The following is a 25,814-nucleotide window of genomic DNA, read 5'->3' as shown; positions in this document are numbered from 1 at the left end:
AGAGAGTGCCGTAAATCAGGGGTCCCCAACCCCCGGTTCGTGGACCGGTACTGGGCCGCGGCATACCAGCGAGTGGTCTGCACAAACAAACAAAGCCCCCTCCACGGGATGCAGGCAGCCCACAAAACTACGCACCACTGAAAAATCTCTTTCCACGGAGCCGGTCCCTGGGGCCCAAAAGTTGGGGGGGGTCCTCTGGGGCTTCAGATGATGTCTCGGAACAGATATGACCGCGCAGACTTGAGAGAGCATTCTCTGTGGGTGCACCGGATTTATGGAACCATCTTCCGGTAGAGCTCCGGATGGCGCCCGATCTCCGCTCCTTCCGGCGCGACCTTAAAACCCATCTTTTTAAACAAGCGGGCCTGGCCTGATGGGACGGGGTGGGATTTTATTACTACTTCAATTTTAAATCTGTATTATTTATGGGCATTGTTTAATTATGTTTTAATAATTTTAATTTTTGTATCCTATTTTTATGTATTGCCCTGTTCACCGCCCTGAGTCTCTTGAGAGAAGGGCGGTATATAAATTAAATTAATAAATAATAATAAATAAATAAACTCGGTGCCGAGTTCACGTGAAGCCCTTCTGTGTAAAACCATGTCCTTTCTCTACCTATTTTCTTTTAGAAAATGGCCGTGAATGTGTACTCCACCTCTGTGACGAGTGATAACTTAAGCCGACATGACATGCTTGCCTGGATCAACGAGTCGTTACAACTAACTTTAACCAAGATCGAGCAACTTTGTTCAGGTAAGGAACCCCTGACACCACGAGTCCGTCTCGTCTGAGGCCTTTGCTCGTTACTATTTCTCTCTCTTAAGTAGTTGGAAACAGCAGTGGGCTCGCTCGGGTGGGGGTGGGTAGTTGCCTGCCTTGTGTAAATGTATTTTATTGTCAAGAATCCATTTATATTTCATTTTTTCTAACTGTCTCCTCTGATTTAAAGCAAGATCTCACCTTCCCCTGGATTCTGCCACGCTCCTAGGGGTGAGAGGGGATGCTGGTTTTATTGCTTTCACTTCCTCTGTTAACCACAATGTAACTTTTTGTTTATTCGCCTTCCTGTCTGCTGCCCATTATAATGTAAACACATTGCCTTCTATGCCTGTGGTGGCGAACCTGTGGCACGCGTGCCACGGGTGGCACGCAGAGCCCTCTCTGTGGGCACATGCGCCGTCGCCCCAGTCCTGGGCCTTCAAACTGGGTTTTATAAAACCTTTTCACTTTAGGCCTCCGCCGCCGTGTGCAAAAAAAAAAAAAAGGTTCAATCAATCAATTTCAACTTCTCACGGGGAAAAAAAAGATCTCGCAAAGTTGGAATTGATTGATGGAATTTTTTAGTCCCACCCAGTCTGCCGTTACCACTGTGGCCACGCCCACCCAATGGGCCACGCCCACCCATGACCCAAGGATACATAAGTGGGTTTTGGGTTGCAGTGTGGGCACTCGGTCTCTCAAAGGTTCGCCTTCCCTGTTCTGTGCTATGCATCCCTCTGAACTTTTTCTCCCTAGGAAAATTGCTAGGAAAAAGGGAAAAAAAATTGCTAGGAAAAAGGGTGTGGGGGGGAAGAGATACAGACCTCCGGGATCTGGTTTATTTCTCCGTCCTCCAAAGAAGGTGCGAAGAGCTGTGGAAATGGAAACCGACCCAAGTTATTTTTCCTTTCCCACGAGGGACTCACCATCTGGGGATTGGCCGGTCTGAACCGCCTGGATGAACTGTGGGATGGGGGTTTACTTAGGGACACTTTTAAAATCTCGGATCTGTAAGGGAATCCCTCAGATCCCGTCTATTATGCCTGCTACCGCTTATTTTTAGTCAAACGCTCCTGCGTGGAAGAAACTGTCTCCCAGCGTTCTCCTTTCCTAAGATGTGGGTTTGAAGGAGGTCCTGACGCTTGTTTTATGTTTTAATCAAACTTATATGTTATCCATCTCCCCAAAGGCGACGCAGAAGGTGTACTGCCTTTGCATCCCTGGACCAAACTCGAACTTTCTGCTTGGGGCATGCAGACCTCTGCTTGTGGACTTCAACTCCCAGAATTCCTCAGCCAGGCATGCCTGGCTGAGGAATTCTGGGAGCTGAAGTCCACAAGTCATCAAAGAGCTGAGTTGGAAAACCTCTGTGTTAGATGTATCTTGAAATGTCTCATACGGGCAAAATGGTGCAGAGCTGAATAGCAGTTAGACTTATGTACTGCTTCGTAGTGCTTTATGGCACTCTCTGGGCAGTTTTCAACCTATGGCCCCCAGCAATCTGGGTCCTCATTTTACCGACCCGGGAAGGATGGGAGGCTGAGTCAAACCTTCCGCCGGCCAGGATCAAACTCCAGACTGTGGGCAGAGTTTGCCTGCAATACTTTTAAAAAAATAACACAGTTGGAATGGAGGTCTGCTAGTCCCACCTCCTTCTCAAGCACAAAACCCTAGACCATTTCAGACAAATGGATGTGCAATGTTGTCTTAAAAGCCTCCAGTGATGGAGGACCCACAACTTCTGGAGGCAACTTCTGTTCCACTGGTTAATGTCAGGAAACTTCTCCTTAATTCCAGGTTGATTCGTTTCCATCCGTTGCTTCTTGTCCTGCCTTCAGGTACTTTGGAGCATAGCTTGACTCCCTCTTCTTTGGGGCAGCCCCTCAAATACTGGAAGACTGCTCTCATGTCCCCCTCCTAGTCCTTCTCTTCGTTAAACTAGACCAGGGATAGGCAATCTTGGCTCTTTTATGACTGGTGGACTACTACCAGAATTCCTGAGCCAGCATGGGGAACTATGGCCCCCTTTAGGACTCGTGGGCTTCAACTCCCAGAATTCCTGAGCCAGCATGGGGTAATTATGGCCCCCTTTAGGACTTGTGGACTTCAACTCCCTGAATTCCTGAGCCAGCATGGGGAACTATGGCCCCCTTTAGGACTCGTGGACTTCAACTCCCAGAATTCCTGAGCCAGCATGGGGAACTATGGCCCCCTTTAGGACTCGTGGACTTCAACTCCCAGAATTCCTGAGCCAGCATGGGGGAACTATGGCCCCCTTTAGGACTCGTGGACTTCAACTCCCAGAATTCCTGAGCCAGCATGGGGTAACTATGGCCCCCTTTAGGACTCGACTTCAACTCCCAGAATTCCTGAGCCAGCATAGCTGACTCAGGAATTCTGGGAGTTGAAGTCCACGAGTCATAAAAGAGCTGAGGTTGCCTACCCCTGAAGTAGACCCACCCAATTCCTGCAACTGTTCTTCATACGTTTTCGCCTCCAGGCCCCCTAATCGTCTTTGTTGCTGTTCTCTGCACTTCTCATTCCTCTCCTGTATCCGAATACAGTATATGCCACTTGGAAACTCTACATAAGATAGAATATCCGACTACGCAGAAGAAAAGGCTGTAGGAGCTCTTTGTTTTGGAGATTAGACACCGGTCCCGGTGGAAGGCCGTTCGTATTTGTCAGGCTGACGGAGGCTTCTTCCTTGCGATTAAACCTCGGGGGAAATGCGCCTGCAGGAGCGGCAGTAGCTTTTTATCTGGGGTTTTAAAATATATTGCAAACAGGATTACAGGCAGTCCTCAGTGATGGAGCCCCAACTTTCCTTTGCTAAGCGAAAGGTTCATTGAGCTTTGCCCCATTTTACGACTTTCCTTGCCACGGTCGTTAAGTGTGAAAAATGGTGCCAAGTCACATTTTTCACTGCTGCAACTGTGAACGGTTACTAAACGGAATGATTGTAGGTCGAGGATTGCCTGTAATTTGTAGGGGTGGTCAAACCATGTTGCCTTGAGTTCTTTTGAGCATTTTTGTTTCCAGTGAAGGCTTCTTTAGAGACTTGTCAGTCCTCCAGGGTCCTGGTTGTCCCAAAGGTGCTTTTACACGAGGCAACTGGACTTTCGTTGTTTTTCCTTGAAGAGGTTTCGCTTCTCATCCCAGAAGCTTCTTCAGGTTCTGACTGGAGGGTCCGGAAGGGAAAGATTTATACTCCTTGCAGAGAGCTGGTCATTTGCACTTTTTTAGAGAGTCGTTGAGGCCACTCGGAGGTTCGTCTGTGTCCTCAGGGTCACCTGAGTGGTGCAAATGGAGGTGGAGCCTCCTTGGAACTGCTGAAAGGACTGTGTGTTAGACTGGAGAGAGGTGGTGTCATATCCCCCCCCGTTGAGGGAGGGCTGTTCAGTTTTGACCTCTTGGACCCCTGTTTCCAACCAGCGGTCCTCTCGGTCCAAAATGTGGACTCTGCTGTCTTTTGAAAAAGCCGCCTTTGTCTTTCGCATGCAGCCGGACCGCTGACTCTTGTCCTGATGGGTTTGCTCTGCCATGTTGCGCCCTGCGTTTGTGAAGGGGGTTGTCATCTTTCTCCAGTCTTACCACACAGTCCTTTCAACAGTTCCAAGAAGGCCCCCACCCGCATTTGCACCACTCAGGTTGACCCTGAGGACAGGGGAAAGCCTCCAGGTGGCCTCAACGACCCTCCAAAAGAACGCAAATGACCAGCGGTCTGCAAGGAGTATAAATCCTTCCCTCCCCCACCCTCCGGTCAGGGTCTCCAGAATCAGAGGGCAAATGGGTGGGGAGCCTGGTTGGAACTGGCGGAGCCGTTCTGTCTCCTCCTGCAGCTGGTGTTTCGAGTTCCACCCTTGCTGCTCCAAGCACTTTGTGCGCGTTTGAAGCTAAGAACTCTTCCGGCGGGCGCCAAAGCGCCTGATTTGCAAAGCCCTGACGACGACGCTTGGCTTGGAATAGTTTGAGAGGGACCTTTTTTTTAATCTGCTGCTAATCTTATCTCAGGAGTCCTCCCTGGTTCCTTTCCACACTTAAATCTGAGTGCCCAGATCCACCTTTTGTGGTCTCACTTGGTCCCTCAACACCTGCTCCGTAACCAGGAAGGCCCGCCGGGGTCTTTACTTTCTGAGGAAGCTGAGGAAGGCACAGCTTCCACCACACATCCTCACAGTCTTCTACAGGGGGACTGTGGAGAGCACCCTGAGCAGTTGCATTATTTATTTATTTATTTATTTTTATTTTAATTCCATTTATATCCCGCCCTTCTCCGAAGACTCAGGGCGGCTTTTACAAACTTAGCAATAGCCTTCATTCTATGTATATGCCTGCTTATTAGGGCTTTCACACACACACACCCCAAGCGGCATTATTACAAAGTCAGCTTAATTTTTATTTTATTTATTTTATTTTTTATTCCATTTATATCCCGCCCTTCTCCGAAGACTCAGGGCGGCTTACAAGCTTAGCAGTAGCCTTCATTCTATCTATATGCCTGCTTATTAGGGCTTTCACACACCCACCCCAAGCGGCATTTTTACAAAGTCAGCTTATTGCCCCCAACAATCTGGGTCCTCCTTTTACCTACCTCGGAAGGATGGAAGGCTGAGTCAACCTTGAGCCTGGTGGGACTCGAACCTGCACTAATGGCAGGCAGCTGGAGTTACTTAAGGTTGGAAACTGCACCGTTTCGGATCGCAAAAACCCTGCAGCGAATAGTGATGGCAGAGAAGATCATGGGGGTTGCTCTTCCCTCTGTCGTGGATATTTACATCACACCGTTGCATCTGTAAAGCCAGAAACATTGTGGCTGATTACACACACACACCCCTCATACACGCTCTTCACTCTTTTGCCATCTGGAAAGAGGTACGGGAGCATTTGGGCTCGGGACCTCCAGATTGCGCAACAGTTTCTTCTACAAGCCATTAGAATTCTCCACACGAAGAAACTGGAACTATAAATACTTGTAGTTTTTAAAAAAGTTTTTAGTTTAGAGTTACGTGTCGTTTGTTGTTCTGTTCTTCTTTTGATCCGTGCCGTCTGATGTAGCACCTCGGTCCTGGGGAAACGTCGTTTCGTTTCACTGTGTACTGCATTGTGTATTGTTGAAATGACAATGAAGTTTACTACTGCTAATAGGGCAAGAAGTCAGAATCTGACAAGCTACACTCCTTGCCAGCACCGATGACGTTCCCTAGTTTGGGTAACGAAACGTCTGCGAGGACATCTGCGAGGGACCCTCAGAGAAAAGATGGTCCTCCTCCTTCTTGGTCCCACCAGATGGACCTCCTTAAGAGAGCCCCCCCCCATGGCATCCTTTGTCTGCCCCCTCAGATGGATTGGGTAGAGTCAGCTGGGAAAAGATGGTGTTTCAATTAGCCTGCAACAGCAACAACAACAACAACAACAATAATAATAATAATAAGTTGGAAGGGACCTTGGAGGTCATCTAGTCCAACCCCCTGCTCAGGCAGGAAACCCTATAGCATTTCAGAGCAATGGCTGTCCAGTCTCTTCTTAAAAACTTCCAGGTTTGGAGCATTCACCACTTCTGGAGGCAGGTTGTTCCACTGGTTAATTGTTCTCACTGTCAGGAAGTTTCTCCTTAGTTCCAGGTTGCTTCTCTGAAAAGTTTCACAAAATTTTTAATAATAACCCCCCCCATCAACCCTCCCCCCTTCCCCCCCCACCGCACTTCCCAAAGCAGAATACAGGGTATTACATATAGCAATCTTATGCAAACATATGCTAAATATCTATTACAACGTTAACAAACTTTCCACCCTTTAACTCCCTTATAACAAAACTAAAGTAATTATAATAACACTTCTATAATTGTAAAAATTATTCATATGCTATTTGAAACTTTTTAGTCCCATATTTGTTCTGAATATAATCAATCCATCTTAATTAGCGTGCTTTCAATTAGCCTGCAACTCGTTCGTTTTGCTGCTGCGTGAAGAGGGAGGTGGATTTTTTTTTTTAAAAAAGGGGCAGAAGACCGAAAGAATGGCATTTTGTTCTCCGAGAGATTTCTTTCCCACCCAACTATCTGAGTCAAGGTCCTTGCACCAGTTTCTCCTGCAACGTTGCCTCCCACATAAAACAGGATTGGCAGCCAGTGCTGTGAAAGGAATGCAGAGATCCCCATCTTTTGCCCTAAATACATTTGCTAAGAGCTGATTATCACCAAGATGTTTCTCTCTCTCTCTCTCTCTCTGCCAGGTGCTGCTTACTGCCAGTTTATGGACATGCTGTTCCCAGGTTCCGTCACGCTCAAGAAGGTGAAATTCCAAGCAAAGTTGGAACACGAATACATTCAGAATTTCAAGGTCCTACAAGCAGGTTTTAAGCGAATGGGGGTCGACAAAGTAAGAGCTTCGGAACTTTTCTCTGATGTCATTTTTAGGGAATGTTGCAGCTTGGAGAGCTGGAGATAAGTTCCCTAAGTCATTCCCATTGATTTATTTGGAATATTAATTAATTTATTTTGAATATCTGTCGGAAGCTAGCACTTCCCCTCCCCCCTGTTTAAAAATCAATATTCAGTAGGGAGGGTTCCACCCCCCCAGTCTTGTTCAGTTTAATCTATCTATCTATCTATCTATCTATCTATCTATCTATCTATCTATCTATCTATCTATCTATCTATCTATCTATCTATCCACACACACATACATACACATACATATATACATGTAAAGGTAAAGGTTCCCCCGCACATGCGTGCAAGTCGTTTCCGACTCTAGGGGCCGGTGCTCATCTCCGTTTCAAAGCCGAAGAGCCAGCGCTTGTCCGAGGACGTCTCCGTGGTCCTGTGGCCGGCATGACTAGACGCCAAAAGCGCACGGAACGCTGTTACCTTCCCACCGGAGTGGTCCCTATTTTTCTACTTGCATTTTTACGTGCTTCCGAACTGCTAGGTTGGCAGAAGCTGGGACGAGTAACAGGCGCTCACTCTGCTACGCGGCACCCGGGATTCAATCCGCGAAACTGCCGACCTTCTGATTGACAAGCTCAGCGTCCTAACCCACTGAGCCACCGCGTTCCTATATCTATCTATCTATCTATCTATCTATCTATCTATCTATCTATCTATCTATCTATCCATCTATCTATCCATCTATCCATCTATCCATCTATCTATCTATCCATCTATCCATCTATCCATCTATCCATCTATCCATCTATCTATCTATTCTGACAAGACGACATTCATTTTTCAACTTTACGAGAGAACCTTTTCCAGGAAAAGCAGCACTTAGGATTTTGTTTTTTTTTAACATTGTGCAGCGGATGTGCGATTAATGTGCTGTTCATAACAAGGTGGGATTTGTATTTTACCAAGCAAGAAGGTATTTTTTTCTTGTCTTGTCAAGTTGCAGTTTGCACCATTTCTGCCTGCATTGACTTGTGTGTCCAAACTAGAAAAGTTAAAGATCCTGATTTGTTTTTCTTGGGAGGTTTTAATCTTTCTCAGATATGACTAACATCAACCTTCTGGAAGACTTTTCTATTCCCAGATATTTTACGACCAGAGCTCCAGATCCTTCTGCTTAGCTAGTCTCTTTTTCTGTGGAAAGATATTGGTTTCAATTTTCAGAAGGTATATAGCAAATGGTTTACCATTTAGCAGCATTCAGCTCTGCGTGGCTCCTTTTAAAATTTTGAAAGTTTTATGCGCTCTTTTTGTATTCTAATGTTTTATACCACCCAGAGTCCCCTCTGGTTGAAAAATGTGAAATACAAGTAAATGGGTGGGAGTGAAAGAATGCTTACATGGCTGCATTTGAATTACTGGAAAGGCAGAAGGAATGTGGGTTTTCATATGGTAATTTTCAAATGGTTTTGAGTCACTGCTGCCTTTCAAAGGGAAATAAGATTTGCATTTTTCTTAGTCTACTGTAGGGGTGGGCAACCTTGGCTCTTTTATGACTCATGGACTTCAACTCCTGAGCTAGCATGGGGGAACTATGGCCCCTTTAGGTTTAGGTTTATTCAATTTCTATACCGCCCTTCTCCCGAAGGACTCAGGGCGGTTAACAGGGCATATATAAATAAATAACAGTACAAAAATTAAAAAGAGATTAAACCAATGCCCAATTAAAATACAATGACAATAAAATAGTAAAAAACCCTCCCCATCAGGCCAGACCAGCTAGTTCAAAGAAGTGGGTCTTCAGCCCGCGGCGGAAGGTTCGGAGGTCCGATGCCATCCGGAGCTCAACCGGCAGTTGGTTCCATAATGCCGGAGCGCCCACAGAGAAGGCCCTCCCCCTGGGGGCCACCAGTTGGCATTCCCTGACCGGAGGCACCCTGAGGAGGCCCTCTCTGTGGGCACGTACTGGGCGGAGGGAAGTTGACGCCGGCAGCAGGTGGTCCCCGAGGTATCCCGGACCCATGCCAGTAAGGACTTGAAGATCATAACCAAAACCTTGAACCTCACCCGGAAGACAACTGGTAGCCAATGCAGCTCGCGGAGCAAAGGTGTAACATGGGAGTACCGGGAAACTCCCAAGACAACTCTCGCGGCTGCATTCTGTACCAGTTGGAGCCTCCGAGTGGTCTTCAAGGGAAGCCCCATGTAGAGAGCATTGCAGTAGTCCAGGCAAGAGGTCACGAGCGCATGAGTGACCGTACACAGGGCATCCCGGTCCAGATAGGGCCGCAACTGGCGCACCAGGCGAACCTGGGCGAAAGCCCCCCTAGTCACGGCCACCACATGATCTTCCAGGGTAAGCCGTGAATCTAGGAGGACTCCCAAGTTGCGAGCCCTATCCACGGGGGGTAAGAGCTCACCCCCCATAGAAAGAGATGGAACATTTTGAATGTCCCGGGATGCTGGAATGCACAGCCACTCAGTCTTGTCAGGGTTGAGTTGAAGTCTGTTCCTCCCTATCCAGGCCCGCACCGCCTCCAGGCAACGGGACATCACAGTGAGGGCATCACTGGTGTGGTTTGGGGTCGAAATAAAAAGTTGGGTATCATCGGCATATTGATGATACCCAACTCCAAAACCACGAATGATCTCACCCAGCGGTTTCATGTAGATGTTGAACAGGAGAGGCGAGAGGACCGACCCCTGAGGAACTCCACAAGCGAGAGGCCTCGCGGTCGACCTCTGCCCCCCTGCCAACACCGACTGCGAACGTCCCAGGAGATAGGAGGAGAACCACCGAAGAACCGTGCCTCCCACTCCCAATCCCCTGAGACGCCGCAGCAAGATACCATGGTCGATGGTATCGAAAGCCGCCGAGAGGTCTAATAGGACTAGGACAGAGGAATATCCCCTATCCCGAGCCCTCCAGAGATCATTCACCAGAGCGACCAATGCCGTCTCCGTGCTGTGCCCGGGCCTGAAACCCGATTGGAACAGGTCTAGACTTGTGGACTTCAACTCCCAGAATTCCTGAGCCAGCATGGGGGAACTGTGGGCCCTTTGTGACTCGTGGATTCCCAGAATTCCTGAGCCAGCATAGTGGAAACTATGGCCTCTTCATGACTGGTGGACTTCAACTCCCAGAATTCCTCAGCCAGCATGGGGAAACTATGGCCCCTTCCTGACTGGTGGACTTCAACTTCCAGAATTCATCAGCCAGGGTGGGGGAACTATGGCCCCCTCATGACTGGTGGACTTCAACTCCCAGAATTCCTGAGCCAGCATGGCTCAGCTTGGAAACCTCTCCCTTTCCCCTCAGCATGGCTGGCTCAGGAATTCTGGGAGTTGAAGTCCACGAGTCATAAAAGAGCCAAGGTTGCCCACCCCTGGTCTAGTGCAGTGTTTCTCTTGAAGACCCGGGCCGACTTCAACTCCCAGAATTCCCCAGCCAGGATCTTAGAATTGCCAAGGCTGAGGAACACCTGTCTAGGGATCAGGATTCAGCGGGGATATTCCCAAGTGCAGGTAGCCCTCGGCTTACGCACAAGGGAGGCCAAAATTTCTGCGGCTAAGCGGAATATTTGTTAAGTGAATTTTGCCCTGTTTTATTACCTTCCTTGCCACAGCGGCTCAGTGAAGCCCTGCAGTTGCTCACTTAATGACACGGTTGTTAAGGGAATCTGTTTTCCCCCGCCATTGACTTTGCTTGTCAGAAGGTCGCAAAAGGGGATCACGTGACACCCCCGGGACGCTGCGACTGTCATAAACACGAGCCGGTGTCCGAATTTTGATCACGTGACCCTGGGGAGGCTGCAAAGGTCGTAAATGTGAAACACGGGCCTAAGTCACTTTTCCCAGTGCTGTTGTCACTTTGAACGGTGACTAAACGAGCTGTTGTAAGCCGAGGACTATCTGTAGAAGCTTTCATTTCTCATCAGGATGTCAGGAGCTGGAAAAACTGCAGAAAACCACTCTCCTTTACCTTTGTTGACCATCTTGGGGTAAAAGGACCAGTGGCTTAATAATAAACCTTTATTGTCAAAGTACAACATGTGTACATTGAGATTAGCTGAGCCTCCCCCTGTGCTCTCTCCCCCCAAACACACAGTGACAACAAACCCTCCATCCCACCACACCATGTGAGCCAACTACACCACACACTGGCCTCCCAAGTCAATTCTGCCTAAGTTCACAGAGATTATGTCCCATTTAAAAGCCTAACAGCCCACGGATAAAAGCTATTTTTCAGCCTGTTGGTACGGCTGGCTACGTTCCTATATCTCCTACCGGATGGTAGGAGAGTAAAGAGGTACAGACCAGGGTGTGAGTCATCCCTGAGAATCTTCCTCACTCTTCCAAGGCAGCGGGGCCTGGCGAGGTCATCCAGTGGTGTCAGGGGACAGCCCACAATGTCTTGTGCTGTGCTCACCACCCTCTGTAATACTTTCCTGTCCGCGGCTGTCAGACCAGCATACCAAACCACGATACCATACGAGAGGACGCTCTCTATAGTAGACCGGTAAAAGAGGGTCATTAGCTGCTGTTCTACCCTGTTCTCTCTGCATCAGGCAACTTTTTCGCTTCTTGTATGTGTGTGTCTTTTCCCCCCCCTCTCCCTTCGGAGGAGATGGTTGTGGGGTGGCGCAGGCTGGAACCAAAATCAGCTTGACGGTTGACTTGAAAGATCTGCTCAGCATAAAAGGAGCGGTCCCATTGTACCTTTTTTTGCTAAAGAAGAGCAAGGAGAAGAGAACATTGTATAATGTAATTGTGCAAGGCCAGAACTGGATCCTATTGGTCCTACGTATTTATTGGAAGTTCCACATTTTGTGTAGGGTTTAAGTAATTTTTTCCCCCAACCTTGGCAGCTTTAAGACGGGTGGACTTTCAGCTCCCAGGATTCCCCAGCCAGCTACGGGGAATGGGGCTATATGGGAGGATACGACCAAGCAAATAGCAGCCTTGAGACTTGACTATCTTTCCCTGTTAGTTTGGGAAAACCGGGATTGACGTGAGTTAACGACCTTAGTTTAGTTCGGCCCAGTTACTTTGCCTTAAGCAAAGGAATGGGCCCTCCTAAAAGGCCAGTGCTTTGGAGGCATGCTAATGCAAAATATTTATTTATTAGTTTCAAAAAGTAACATGAATTTCTGTTAAAAAAAAGCAAACTGCTTCTAGCTTTTTTTGGTTTGTAGGAATAACACCCCAAACTTGTAACAGGGAAGAGACCTTAATTGCAGCCGAGAAAAGGACGTGCATCCTTTCGCGTTCTCCGAGGAGTTTCTCTAGGCTAGATGTTGCAAAAACTGTGTGTGTGTGTGTGTGTGTGTGTGTGTGTGTTTCTAAACAGCAGCTGGCAATCAGTGGATTGCGAGACCTTGATCCGAGTAAACACAAAGATTAGCTTTCTTGCTTCTGAGGAAGTTTGTAGCAATTGAAGATTGAATAAAGTAACAGGAAGTTTGGGCAAACCTTGGGAATTTACACAATGCCTGGGTTGGGGTTTTTTTGGGGGGGGTCCTTCTCACAAATGCAGATGATGGGGAAGAAATGGTTTAGAGTTTCCTGCTCTAGCAGAGGGGTGGACTAGACCACCTCCAAGGTCCCTTTCAGCTCTGTTATTCTGTTTTTTTAAATTCCATTTATATAATAATAATAATAATAATAATAATAATAAATAATAATAAAAACTTAGGGCGGCTTACAATCTAAAGCACAAATCAATGTGCTTAGCAATAGCCTTCATTCTATGTATATGCCTGCTTATTAGGGCTTTCACACACACCCCAAGCGGCATTATTACAAAGTCAGCTTAATTGCCCCCAACAATCTGGGTCCTCATTTTACCTACCTCAGAAGGATGGAAGGCTGAGTCAACCTTGACTCAACCTTGTCCTAATCGTTTCCAGCGGAAAGAAACCGATCATGTAAAGAAAATTACAGAATAAAACAGTTGGAAGGGGCCTTGGAGGTCTTCTAGTCCAACCACACTGCTCACGCAGGAGATCCTATACCATTCTGGACAAATGGCTGTCCAGTGTCTTCTTGAAACTTCCAACGTTGGAGCATTCACAGCTTCTGGAGGCAGGCCGTTCCACTGAATAACAGAATAGTAGAGTTGGAAGAGGCCTGGGAGGTCATCTAGTCCAGCCCCCTGCTAATGCAGGAGATCCTATACCATTCTGGACAAATGGCTGTCCAATCTCTTTTTGAAAACCTCCATTCACAACCTCTGGTGGCAAGTTGATTGTTCTCACTGTCAGGAAGTTTCTCCTTAGTTCCAGGCTGCTTCTCTCCTTGATCAGTTTCCATCCCTTGCCTCTTGCCCTGCCTTCAGGCGCTTTGGAGAACAGGTTGTCACCTTACCTTTTCCTGTGTAAAACCAATTTATTTTATTTATTTTTATTTTTATTACATTTATATCCCGCCCTTCTCCGAAGACTCAGGGCGGCTTTTACAAACTTAGCAGTTTGTAATGCCAGGATCTTGAGGGAAGAAATGCAATTTGGCCTTTCAGCGGCGTGTTGCAAAAATCCCCTTTTTTCTGCATTAATATATAATTTGCAGATCATGTTGTTGTTAGCTGCGAAGTCGTGTCCGACCCATCGCGACCCTATGGACAACATTCCTCCAGGCCTTCCTGTCTTCTACCATCTTCTGGAGTCCATTTAAGCTCACGCCTCCTGCTTCAGTGACTCCATCCAGCCACCTCCTTCTCCGTCGTCCCCTTCTTCTATTGCCCTCGATCTTTCCCAGCATTAGGCTCTTCTCCAGTGAGTCCTTCCTTCTCACTAGGTGGCCAAAGTATTTTAGCTTCAGGATCTGGCCTTCTAAAGAGCAGTCAGGGTGGATCTCCTCTAGGACTGACCGGTTTGATCGCCTTGCAGTCCAAGGGACTCGCAGGAGTCTTCTCCAGCACCGTAGTTCAAAGGCCTCAATTCTTTGGCGCTCAGCCTTTCTTATGGTCCAACTTTCACTGCCATACATTGCAACTGGGAAGACCATAGCCTTGACTATACGCACTTTTGTTGACAGGGTGATGTCTCTGCTTTTTAGTGTGCTGTCTAGATTTGCCATGGCTTTCCTCCCCAGGAGCAAGCGTCTTTTAATTTCTTGGCTACAGTCCCCATCTGCAGTGATCTTGGAGCCCAGGAAAACAAAATCTGTCACTACCTCCATTTCTTCCCCATCTATTTGCCAAGAATTGAGAGGGCCAGATGCCATGATCTTGGTTTTCTTAATGTTAAGTTTCAACCCAAGTTTTGCACTCTCCTTCTTCACCCGCAACAAGAGGCTCTTTAGTTCTTCTTCACTTTCTGCCATTAGAGTGGTATCATCTGCGTATCTTAGGTTGTTGATATTTCTTCCGGCAATCTTAATTCCAACTTTTGATTCATCTAGCCCTACCTTTCTCATGATGTGCTCTGCATATAAGTTAAATAGGCAAGGCGACAGTATACAGCCTTGCCGGACTCCTTTCCCAATTTTGAACCAATCAGTGGTTCCGTGTCCAGTTCTCACTGTTGCTTCTTGACCCGCATATAGGTTTCTCAAGAGACAAATAAGATGGTCTGGTACTCCCATCTCTTTAAGAACTTGCCACAGTTTGTTATGATCCACACAATCAAAGGCTTTAGCATAGTCAATGAAGCAGAAGTAGATGTTTTTCTGGAACTCCCTAGCTTTCTCCATGATCCAGCGTATGTTGGCAATTTGATCTCTAGTTCCTCTGCCTCTTCGAAATCCTGCCTGTACTTCTGGTAGTTCTCGATCCACATACTGCTGAAGTCTAGCTTGTAGGATTTTAAGCATGACTTTACTAGCATGAGAAATGAGTGCAATGGTGCGATAGTTTGAACATTCTTTGGCACTGCCTTTCTTTGGAATTGGAATGTAAACTGATCTTTTCCAATCCTGTGGCCACTGTTGAGTTTTCCAAATTTGCTGGCAAATTGAGTGTAGCACTTTTACTGCACTGTCTTTTAAGATTTTGAATAGCTCAGCTGGAATACTGTCACCTCCACTAGCTTTGTTGTTGCTCAGCTTTTCTAAGGCCCACTTCACTTCACATTCTAGGATGTCTGGCTCGAGGTCAGTGACCACCTCATTGTGATTATCAGGGACGTTAAGCTCATTCTTGTATAGTTCTTCTGTGTAATTTTGCCACCTCTTCTTAATCTCTTCTGCCTCTGTTAGGTCCCTGCCATTTTGGTCCTTTATCATGCCCATTTTTGCATTAAACGTTCCCTTCATCTCTCCAATTTTCTTGAAAAGATCTCTGGTCCTCCCTATTCTATTGTTTTCTTCTATTTCTTTGCACTGTTCATTTAAGAAGGCATTCTTATCTCTTCTAGCTATTCTCTGGAATTCTGCATTCAATTGGGTGTATCTTTCTTTTTCTCCCTTGCCTTTCGCTTCCCTCCTTTCCTCAGCTATTTGCAAAGCTTCCTCAGACAGCCATTTTGCTTTCTTGCATTTCTTTTTCTTTGGGATGGTTTTGGTTGCTACCTGTTTTACAATGTCGCGAACCTCTGTCCATAGTTCTTCAGGCACTCTGTCTATCAGATCTAATTCCTTAAATCTATTTGTCACCTCTACTGTATATTGAACAGGGATATGATTTAATTCATACCTGACTGGCCTAGCGCTTTTCCCTACTTTAATTTAAGCCTAAACTTTGCAAGGAGAAGCTCATGGTCTGAGCCACAGTCAGCTCCTGGTCTTGTTTTTACCGACTGTATAGAGCTTCTCCATCTTTGGCTGCAGAGCATATAGTCAATCTGATTTCTGTGTTGACCGTCTGGTGATGTCCATGTGTAGAGCCGTCTCTTGGGTTGTTGGAAAAGAGTGTTTGCTATGACCATCGTATTCTCTTGACAGAATTCTATCAGCCTGTGCCCTGCTTCATTTTGTACTCCAAGGCCAAACTTGCCTGTTATTCCAGTTATCTTTTGGCTTCCTACTTTAGCATTCCAATCCCCCATGATGATAAGGACATCATTTTTTGGTGTTACTTCTATAAGGTGCTGTAGGGCTTCATAGAACCGGTCAATTTCATCCTCTTCAGCACTGGTGGTTGGGGCATAGACTTGGACTACTGTGATATTGAATGGTTTGCCTTGGATTTGAACTGAGATCATTCTGTCATTTTGAGGATTGTATCCCAGTATTGCTTTTCCTACTCTTTTATTGACTATGAAGGCTACTCCATTTCTTCTGAAGGATTCTTGCCCACAGTAGTATACCTGATGGTCATCTGAATTAAATTCACCCATTCCTGTCCATTTTAGTTCGCTGATACCTAAGATGTCGATGTTCAGTCTTGTCATCTCTTGTTTGACCATCTCTTGTTTGACCTTTGCAGATCATGCAAAGGTATAAATCCACTGTGTTCTGTTTTGGGGAGACCCCACCTCACTCAATCTCTGGCCAAGAGCATGTTTGTTTCTATCCCACTTTAAAAAAAAAGAAGGTTCAGAGAAGGGCAGTGAAGATATATCAGAGAATTAAGAACTAAGCTGCAGGAAGAGAGATTAAAAGATTTAAAAGTCTCTTGCCCCAAGATGTAAGAGAGATACTCTTAAGTATTGGCCAGGAATTCAGATAGAAGAGGTTGTTCCTTAGGATCCTATCACGCACGGCACACAATAATGAATTTAAGAATCGGGAAGCTACAGGCAGTCCTTGACTTATCACCATGTTTAAGCCCCAAATTTCTGTTGTTAAGTGAGTTTTGCCCCATTTGATGCCCTCCCTTGCCCAAGTTGTTAAGTGAAACACTGCCATTGTTAGTAACCCGGTTGAATCTAACTTCCCCATTAACTTTGCTTGTCAGAAGGTCACAAAAGGGGATCTCACACACACACACACACACACACACACACACACACACACACACACACACAGGGACACTGCATCCGTCATAAGTACGAGTCAGCTGCCAAGCATCCAAATTTCAGTCACGTGACCATGGAGGTGCCGCAACGGTCGTAAGTCTGAAAAACGGCCACAAGTCACTTTTCGGCACCATTGTGACTTTATAGAATAAATAAGGTAATTGTATAACTTTAATTGCTGTGCCGTTGTACAACTTTATTATATAAGTCTGTTGATACAATCCTTAGTTTATAGACAGAGGCACAGAATGAAGATCACGTGAAATATTACTACAGTTTTACAAAGCCTTAGAAAGGCCACAACTGGAATGCTGCATCCAGTTTTGGACACCACATTACAAAAATGATGTTGAGGCTTTGTAAGAAGTGCCAAAGAAGAGCAACTAGGATGATCAAAGGCCTGGAGGCTAAAACATATGAAGAACGGTTGCAGGAATTGGGTTTGGCTAGTGCAGGGGTAGGCAACCCTGGCTCTTTTATGACTCGTGGACTTCAACTCCCAGAATTCCTGAGCCAGCCATGCTGAGGGGAAAGCGAGAGGTTTCCAAGCTCAGCCAAGCTGTCTCAGGAATTCTGGGAGTTGAAGTCTATGAGTCATGAAAGAGCCGAGGTTGCCTACCCCTGGTCTAGGGTTAGGGTCTCCTGCTTGAGCAGGGGGCTGGACTAGAAGACCCCCAAGGTCCCTTCCAGCTCTATTCTGATTGGTGAACTTCAAACGGTCGCTAAATGAATGGGACGTAAGCCGAGTATATACATTTGAAGAAAAAAAAATACCCTTGCTGACCGTTCAGCCGCAGAATTGTTGCTAGCAAGCGGCATTGAAATCCCACTTGAGGGATTTGAGATGAGTTTGAACAGACATCTGTCAGCATGCTTTGATTTGGTCCCCTGCCCCGAGCAAAGGTGGTGGTGGTGGGGGGATGGGTGCTGGTAGTGCTCGGACATCCACTTCCCACTCCTAAGATTCTGTGAGTTACCACGATTTGGCCACGTAAGTAATGTTCCATTAAGCTTTCCTGGTTGCTTAAGTTTTATACATAAGGTCTGGAAGTAAAGGAAAGCCTGTAAAACAAAATGGCTGCCTTTGAAACCTTTCAGAAGTATAACTTAAAACACATTAAAGGTAAAGGTTCCCCCGCACATGCGTGCTAGTCGTTTCCGACTCTAGGGGCCGGTGCTCATCTCCGTTTCATAGCCGAAGAGCCGGCGCTTGTCCGAGGACGTCTCCGTGGTCATGTGGCCGGCATGACTAGACGCCAAAGGCGCACGGAACGCTGTTACCTTCCCACCATAGTGGTCCCTATTTTTCTACTTGCATTTTTTACGTGCTTTCGAACTGCTAGGTTGGCAGAAGCTGGGACGAGTAACAGGCGCTCACTCTGTTACGCGGCACTCGGGATTCGACCCGCCAAACTGCCGACCTTCTGATCGACAAGCTCAGCGTCCTAACCCACTGAGCCACCGCGTCATTACAATAGCCTTTTTTTCTGCCGTTTTCAGTGGGGGGGGACCCTCAAATCTTTTGTGATGTTTTTTAATGATGATGATGATGTTGGAAGGGACTTGGAGGTCATCTAGTCCAACCCCTTGCTCAGGCGGGAAACCCTGTACCATTTCAGGCAAATGGCTGTCCAGTTTCTTCTTAAAAGCCTCCAGTGTTGGAGCATTCACAACTTCTGGAGGCAGGTTGTTCCACTGGTTAATTGTTCTCACTGTCAGGAAGTTTCTCCTTAGTTCCAGGTTGCTTCTCTCTCTTTGATTGGTTTCCATCTGTTGCTTCTTCCTCTGCCTTCTGGTGCTTTGGAGAGTAGCTTGACTCCCTCTTTTTTGGGGCAGCCCCTGAGATGTTGGAAGACTGCTATCATGTCACCCCTTCCTTCTCTTCATTAAACTACTAGACATACTCAATTCCTGCAACTGTTCTTCATATGTTTTAGCCTCCAGTGCCCTGATCATCTTTGTTGCTCTTCTCTGCACTCTTTCCAGAGTCTCAACATCTTTTTTTACATCCTGGCAACCAAAACTGGATGCAGCATTCCAGGTGTGGCCTTCCCTTAAGTCGAGGACGGCCTATGACTGCTTTTAGAAACCACTCTGCTATAATTCTTGAAGATACCTTTCTCGTCTTAACCTCCTCGACCTCTCTCCTCAGATAATACCCGTGGACAGATTAGTGAAAGGGAAATTCCAGGACAATTTCGAATTTGTTCAGTGGTTCAAGAAATTCTTCGACGCGAATTACGACGGGAAGGACTATGACCCCGTGGCGGCCCGGCAAGGCCATGAGACCTGCCCCGCCCCCACTCTGGTGGTCCCGCTGCTGAACAAACCGAAGAAGACTCTTGGTTCTGGCGGCACAGGTAAGAGAGGCTGTGTGCCGGGCGCTGGGAAGTTCTAGTGCTCTTCCCGGGCCAGCTCTGGCGGTTGGGGATGATGGGAGAAGCAGTCCCAGCGTTCTGGGAGGCCCAGGAAGGGGGACAGCCCCGTCGGCACAGGTAGCATCTCTCGTCACCCTGGCCAGAGGTGAAGTATTGATTGATATGATGGAAAGGCTGCGTCTGTCAGACCTGCCACCTCTGAACCTCTAGGGACAATCCTCGGCTCCATTTGTTGAGAAACATGCGGTTTTATTCTCAGCCGGGTGTTATCGCAGTAGCGCAAAGCCAGAACTAGGAGGAAGGGGAGCTTAGCTCTCTGTTTATTCACAAGGGCAGGGGTAGGCAACCTCGGCTCTTCTATGACTCATGGACTTCAACTCCCAGAATTCCTGAGTCAGCTACGCTGACTCAGGAATTCTGGGAGTTGAAGTCCATGAGTCATAAAAGAGCCGAGGTTGCCTACCCCTGCACTAGTGGCTTGCCTTGTCAGTCCTACTTGTTTGTGTCGTGGTCCTGTCAGTGGTCCTGTTCGTTCCTTAACATCAAGATTAGCACTAGACAGTTAACAATCCCCCAGTCAAGGAACTATCAACTCAGACAAATAAACAATACCCTAATCAAAAAATCACCAAGAATACTCCAGTTAACAGCGTCAGGGTAAGCAGCTTATTTATTTATTTATTATTTTAATTCCATTTATATCCCGCCCTTCTCCGAAGACTCAGGGCGGCTTACCAGCTTAGCAGTAGCCTTCATTCTATGTATCTGCCTGCTTATTAGGGCTTTCACACACACCCCCCAAGCGGCATTATTACAAAATCAGCTTAATTGCCCCCAACAATCTGGGTCCTCATTTTACCTACCTGGGAAGGATGGAAGGCTGAGTCAACCTTGAGCCTGGTAGGACGCGAACCTGCACTAATTGCAGGCAGCTGGTGTTACTTAAGGAGGCATTAGCCCACTGCTCCACCAAGGCTCTTAATATACATAAACAGAGAGCCATCCTCACACATCCTTACAGCAGTGATGTTGTTACCTATTTGGGTGATGAAATGTATGCAAGAAAACCACCCTGCTCAGAGACCAAGAATCTCCTCCTCCTCCTCCTCCTCCTCCTCCTCCTCCTCCTCCTCTGCAAACCCCTCTCCCTTCTAGCACTGATGAGGTTACCTAGTTGGGTCATGAAATGTCTGCAAGAAAACCACCAAGCTCAGAAAGCACTATGGACGCCATCCTCCTCCTCCTCCTCCTCCTCCTCCTCCTCCTCCTCCTCCTCCTCCTCCTCCTCCTCCTCCCTTCTAGCATTGATGATGTTCCCTAGTTGGGAAATGAATCGTCTTCAGGAAAACGATCCAGCTCAGAGAGCACCAAGGACCCCAGAGCGCCTAGAAGAAATAAAATGGCTTTATAGAGTCACTTAGGCCAGATAGGCAGCATAGAAATGTGATGAATACATACATTTTACAAAATGCAAAGCGCCTCCGGGAGAATAACCGATTCGAAGCAATTTTCACACCAGGATATACTTACATTCAATTGTGCCTGTGCCGTTCCTCTCACAATCTAGCCAGCACGGCCTGCTCAAAATTCAGGGCGCCTCGGACCCTTGCCCAGTGCTAGTTCTGCAAGAGCTCACTTTTTTTTTACCAAATGGTGGGGGGGGAACCCCAGTTTTGAAGCTGCCCATTCATCCTGCTCTTCCTCAGCCTCGCGTGGATTGTGCGGGGAGGCTGCGTGTTTCATCTGAGACCGGCAATTGCGGAGCGGGTTGTGTTTGTGCTTCTTCATGGTTAGAAAGCCTCTCTTTTTGTAGATAACACTTTTGTGGGAACCTCGGAGCTGAAGGCAGCACGAGCAGACTCTCCCGTTTGCCTAAAGAAAGCAGCTACAATTGGTAGTAAGCGGGTGGCCGGAGGAACTCGTGCCCTACTCTCTTCTTTTGGGCTTGTTGTAGCACACCGGGTTGCACGCTTCGGGTGTCGTTCACTTCGGTTGGTTGCGGTGCCGAGGCCTTGCGCCCCACTGCGGAGCGCTGCTAACGCATTCTCTCTCTTGCAGCCCCAGTGCGGCCCATGGTGGCGCAGAGGACAACGGTGGCTAATAAATCGGGGCCCGGCATGATCAAAAAGGCTCCTGGGGGGATCGGAGAGGAGGAATCCGCCGAGTTGATACAGCAGGTGGGCCTCGGGGGGACGGGATGTCCGTCAGTGGCGATAAGCGACATGGGCAGCTGTGGTTTTCCTGATGGGAATTCCGAGCCTTTCACGCTGGATTTAAACCGCACGGGTCTCCAAAGGGGTCTCTGTGTGTGTGTGTGTGTGGGGGGGAGTGTCTGTTGGCTCCTCCTGAGCTTCTGTCAGGGGCAAGGAATGAGAAATTGTGCATTGATTAGAGCAGGGGTCCCCGATAACTTAGAGTTATCTACCACTTTGCAGTGCTTTATAGCCCTCTCTGAGTGGTTTATAGAGTCAGCCCCTTGCCGCCACCCCCCCTCCCCCCCAAAACAAACAAACAAACAAAAAACCCACAACCTGGCTCCTCATTTTACCAACTTTGGAAGGACGGAAGGCTGAGTCCACCTTGAGCCGGTCAGGATCGAACACCTGGCAGCCGGCAGAGTCAGCCCGCAATGCTGCATTCTGACCACTGTGCCACCGCAGCTCTTTGCGGTGTTGTCCCTTCCGCGACTTGCTCTGAGATGGACTATTTTTTGTCAGATCAATGCATTAAAGATGACTGTGGAAGATTTAGAAAAGGAACGAGATTTCTACTTCGGGAAACTGAGGAACATCGAGCTGATCTGCCAGGAGAACGAAGGCGAAAGTGATCCGGTCCTCCAGAGAATCGTGGAAATACTTTATGCTACAGATGTAAGTGGGTGTGACCCGGCCGTGGCATTCCCCGCTTTGGGCTCGGACATTACTGATGGGCTGGCACTTCCTTCTGCGCACCCTTCCCCGGGACGTTCAGCTGCACCCATTGAATTTAATGACCTTTATGGTCATTTTTCTGAACATAAAAATGAAACTCATGTGCACTGCTCCCAAAAGAGAAAAACAACCCACCCCCCAAATAATGCCACCATCCCAAGGATATTAAATAAAACAACAACAACTACAACAACAACAACAACAACAACAACAATAATAATAATTATAATAATAATAATAATAATAATGATAATAGCAGCAATATCCCCAAATGCCAAATTATACAAAATGACACCAAGACACACATGAACTACGTGTGTGTGTGTGTGTGTGTGTGTGTGTGTGTAGGTCTTGGCATATTCGGGTCTTTTCCCGTGTAAGATTGATAGTGTCTTGGCGACGTTTCGATGAGGTCCCACTCGTCATCTTTAGGCTGGTGTCTTCGGTTTCGTGCTTGTGCGAGTGAAGCGCGAAGCCGAAGACACCAGCCTGAAGATGACGAGTGGGACCTCATCGAAACGTCGTCAAGACACCCTCAATCCTACACGGGAAAAGACCTGAATACGCCAAGACCTACATACCTATACCCGTGAAAATCTACAAAAACATACATACATACATACATACATATATATATATATATATACACACACACACATATATATACACACACATACATACATATATACATATACATAAACACACACACACACACACACACACACACACACACACACACACATATAGGGTTTCCTGCCTGAGCAGAGGGTTGGACTAGATGGCCTGCAAGGTCCCTTCCAACTTTTATTATTATTACGTGTGGTTAAAATATGTACACATGATGTACATACGTATATGTGTACTTTCGTGTCTTGGTGTCATATAATTGTGTAATCACACACACAAACGCACAGACGTCATAGTCCATCTTGAACAGCTAGTGAAAAAATCGACAAGGTTGGTCCTAGATGGTCCAAAGCTGTTGCAGAATCTGGGTCTTCTGCTTCGGGCGCCACGGAGCCCCCTCCTCCCAGAAGGGAACAAGGAAAACCAGGCATGGGGGCGGGGATTGTCTGGCGTCCCAGGCAGTCTTTCGGATCCCGCTCAAGCGTCCCGGATGGAAGGGAAGGGAGCTGCCAATCATCATCATCATCATCATCCTCGTCGTCGTTATTATTCTTATTTTTCCCGATTTCTGATCCTCTTTTAGGAAGGCTTTGTCATACCCGATGAAGGAGGCCCTCCGGAGGACCAAGAGGAGTATTAACCAGCAGCAGCGGCGGCGGCGGCAGCCTCAGAAGTCAGAAATCTTTGCCCCAATCATGTGTTTATCTGTAAAATACTCCATTTTACTCTTAGAGGACTTAACTGGTTTCTTTTCAAAAGTTAAAAAAAAAGCAAAACAAAACAGAAATTTAAGTACTTCTCCAAGTGCACTTTGCGTAAGTTTTACTACTCTCCCCTCCCCCCACCCCCACCGACGGGTTGTTCTTATTTTTATTTTTATTTTTCCCCTACTCACTTTTCATTATCGCAACGGTGTTATCCACATCCCTCTGGTGTCGTTGGGAAGCAAGCGGTGGTGGAAGGCTTTGGCCTTTGCGGAGTTGCTCCGTCTCGGGCCCTGACATTGAGGGAGGATTTGCAGCGCGGCGTGTTTGTAGGGCAGTCGGGGGTGTGTGTGAGGTGGGCGAAGCAGGAGAGGCTCCCTAAGGATTTGGGGGTTGTCTTTTCGGCAGGGGGTCGTCGTGTAAGGAGGGTGGGTGGTGGGTGGGGCTGAAGCGGTGCATCCAGGACAGCGACGGAGGAGAGTCGAGGCGCTCGAAAAAGAGAAATAGAGTGTAGAAAGTGGGATTGTCTGAGCTGCCCGTCGGAGTTCGGGAGCTGTGTGGAAGTGGGCCAGCGTGGCTGAGGGTGTCGTAGGAGGATGGAGTTTGTAGTAGGCTCAAGTTGCAAAAAAAAAAAAAAAGGTGAAGCACGTTCCCCTCTTGTCTTCTCGTGGCCCAACGCAATAAGAGCTTTGGGCCACCAGGACAGAAGCGTCTCTTCTTGGCCACTTTGAACACTGGCTGGGGAATTCTGACAGTTGAAGTCCACCGGTCTTCAAGTGGCCAAAGCTGGACACTTCTGAATAGCATCCTCACTCCTCGCCTGAATCTCCTTTCTCACCCCACCCCCCCTGCTGCTCCACCTCTGCTCCACTCAAGACGGGGGGGGGGTCCTTCTCGCTTCCTCTCTGCCCCCCACTCCCTCTGCTTCCAAAGCCACCGAGTGAAGAACAACCCGACAACGCACCCTGTTGCTTTTGGATAGCAGCTGCCCTCCTCTCTCGCCGAGCTAGGATAGCAAAACGGGGATTCTGGATCCGAAGGGTCGGGAGAGGGCGCACCTGGGTGCAACGTTCCGCACTCGCTGGACTGGACTCGCAAGTTGGGTTTGCAGCCCGCGCCGAGAGCCGCCTGGGTGGGCGTGCAATGCCTCCGTTGCAGGGCCCCCCCCCACTCTGAGTTACCTGCGCAGGTGCTGGAGAGAAAAAAAAAAGAGAGAGAGAGAAAATTGCGCATTAAATAGGTGATCCGAGGTTGCCGAAGATATAAGAGTGCTCCGGTGAATTTTGATTATTGCAGTATTCTGTGCTTGACCCTCTTTCCCCCCCTCCCCTCTTGTGCAGAGCAAGCCTCCTCCTCCTCTCCCCAATGGCTGCTCCTTGGGGAGGGGGATTTTGGAGGTTTTGGACCCCCTCACCCCCGCCCCGTTCCCCCTCGCCACAGCAAAGACTAAGCTTCCGGCTTGGCGTGTTCCTTTCGTCCGTTTGCCTCCGGTGATTGTGTGTGTCTCGATACGTGTGTGTAGAAAACAAAGAGTTAACGGTAACTTGTTGTGTAGTGCATGATTTCCTTGTGACAATTCAGCGGGAGACCCACGTTTTGACGAATGCCAAAAAGAAAAAACGAAAGAAGGTAAAGGAAGGAAGAAAAGAAAGCCATTATTTAAAACATCAGAGGTGCTTTTTCTCTTGTGGCCTTCTAAATACTTTTTGCCCTAAACGATATTCAAACCAGACTCCTTTGGACAGGGTTTTTTTCTACTTTTAAACAGTTTCTAAATAAAGTTCTGTTATTTCAAGAACGCCGCGTCTTCTAGAGTTGTCGTGTTCTTGCCAGGGGGTCTTGTCTTTCCCCCCTCGAGGTCTTTTTCGTTGACCCTCCCAAGTTCTCCATTCTTTTTTGTTCACGTCATCCTTGGTCTGCGGTGGTTCACGGCGTCTGGGTGTAGCTGGCATCGGCTCTCTGGACCAGCATCTTTGGGGCGCATTCAAAGCCACTTTGGCCGGCTCTTAAAAGCTCCAGGCTAGAAAGTGGGAGACGGTGAGTTCTAGTCCTGCCTTCGGCACAAAGGCCAGATGGTGGAGGCTGGGCCAATCCCCAAGAAACGGAGTTCTAGTTCTGCCTTGGGCAAG

The 25,814-nt window shown here is 47.6% G+C and overlaps 1 protein-coding gene across 4 annotated transcripts in view; it reads left to right on the top strand.

Moving 5' to 3' along the window:
* MAPRE1 (microtubule associated protein RP/EB family member 1) overlaps positions 1-25,483 on the top strand; it is a 30,973-nt gene extending 5,490 nt beyond the window's left edge. For 2 of the 4 annotated variants that reach the window (XM_083360974.1, XM_083360973.1), the window contains exons 2-8: positions 633-756; positions 6,997-7,142; positions 19,199-19,406; positions 21,238-21,318; positions 21,483-21,601; positions 22,142-22,294; positions 23,565-25,483. In XM_083360974.1, the coding sequence (XP_083217100.1) occupies positions 636-756; positions 6,997-7,142; positions 19,199-19,406; positions 21,238-21,318; positions 21,483-21,601; positions 22,142-22,294; positions 23,565-23,621 (885 nt within the window). In that variant the 5' untranslated portion in view covers positions 633-635 and the 3' untranslated portion in view covers positions 23,622-25,483. The remainder of the gene's footprint in view (positions 1-632; positions 757-6,996; positions 7,143-19,198; positions 19,407-21,237; positions 21,319-21,482; positions 21,602-22,141; positions 22,295-23,564) is intronic. The other 2 variants (XM_083360976.1, XM_083360975.1) reach the window with 2 other exon arrangements.
* The last annotated feature ends 331 nt before the right edge of the window (positions 25,484-25,814 follow it).

This window comes from Vipera ursinii, assembly GCF_947247035.1.
Source record: "Vipera ursinii genome assembly, chromosome: 3".
NCBI lineage: Eukaryota > Metazoa > Chordata > Lepidosauria > Squamata > Viperidae > Vipera > Vipera ursinii.
This window is presented reverse-complemented; position numbering and strand designations above follow the sequence as displayed.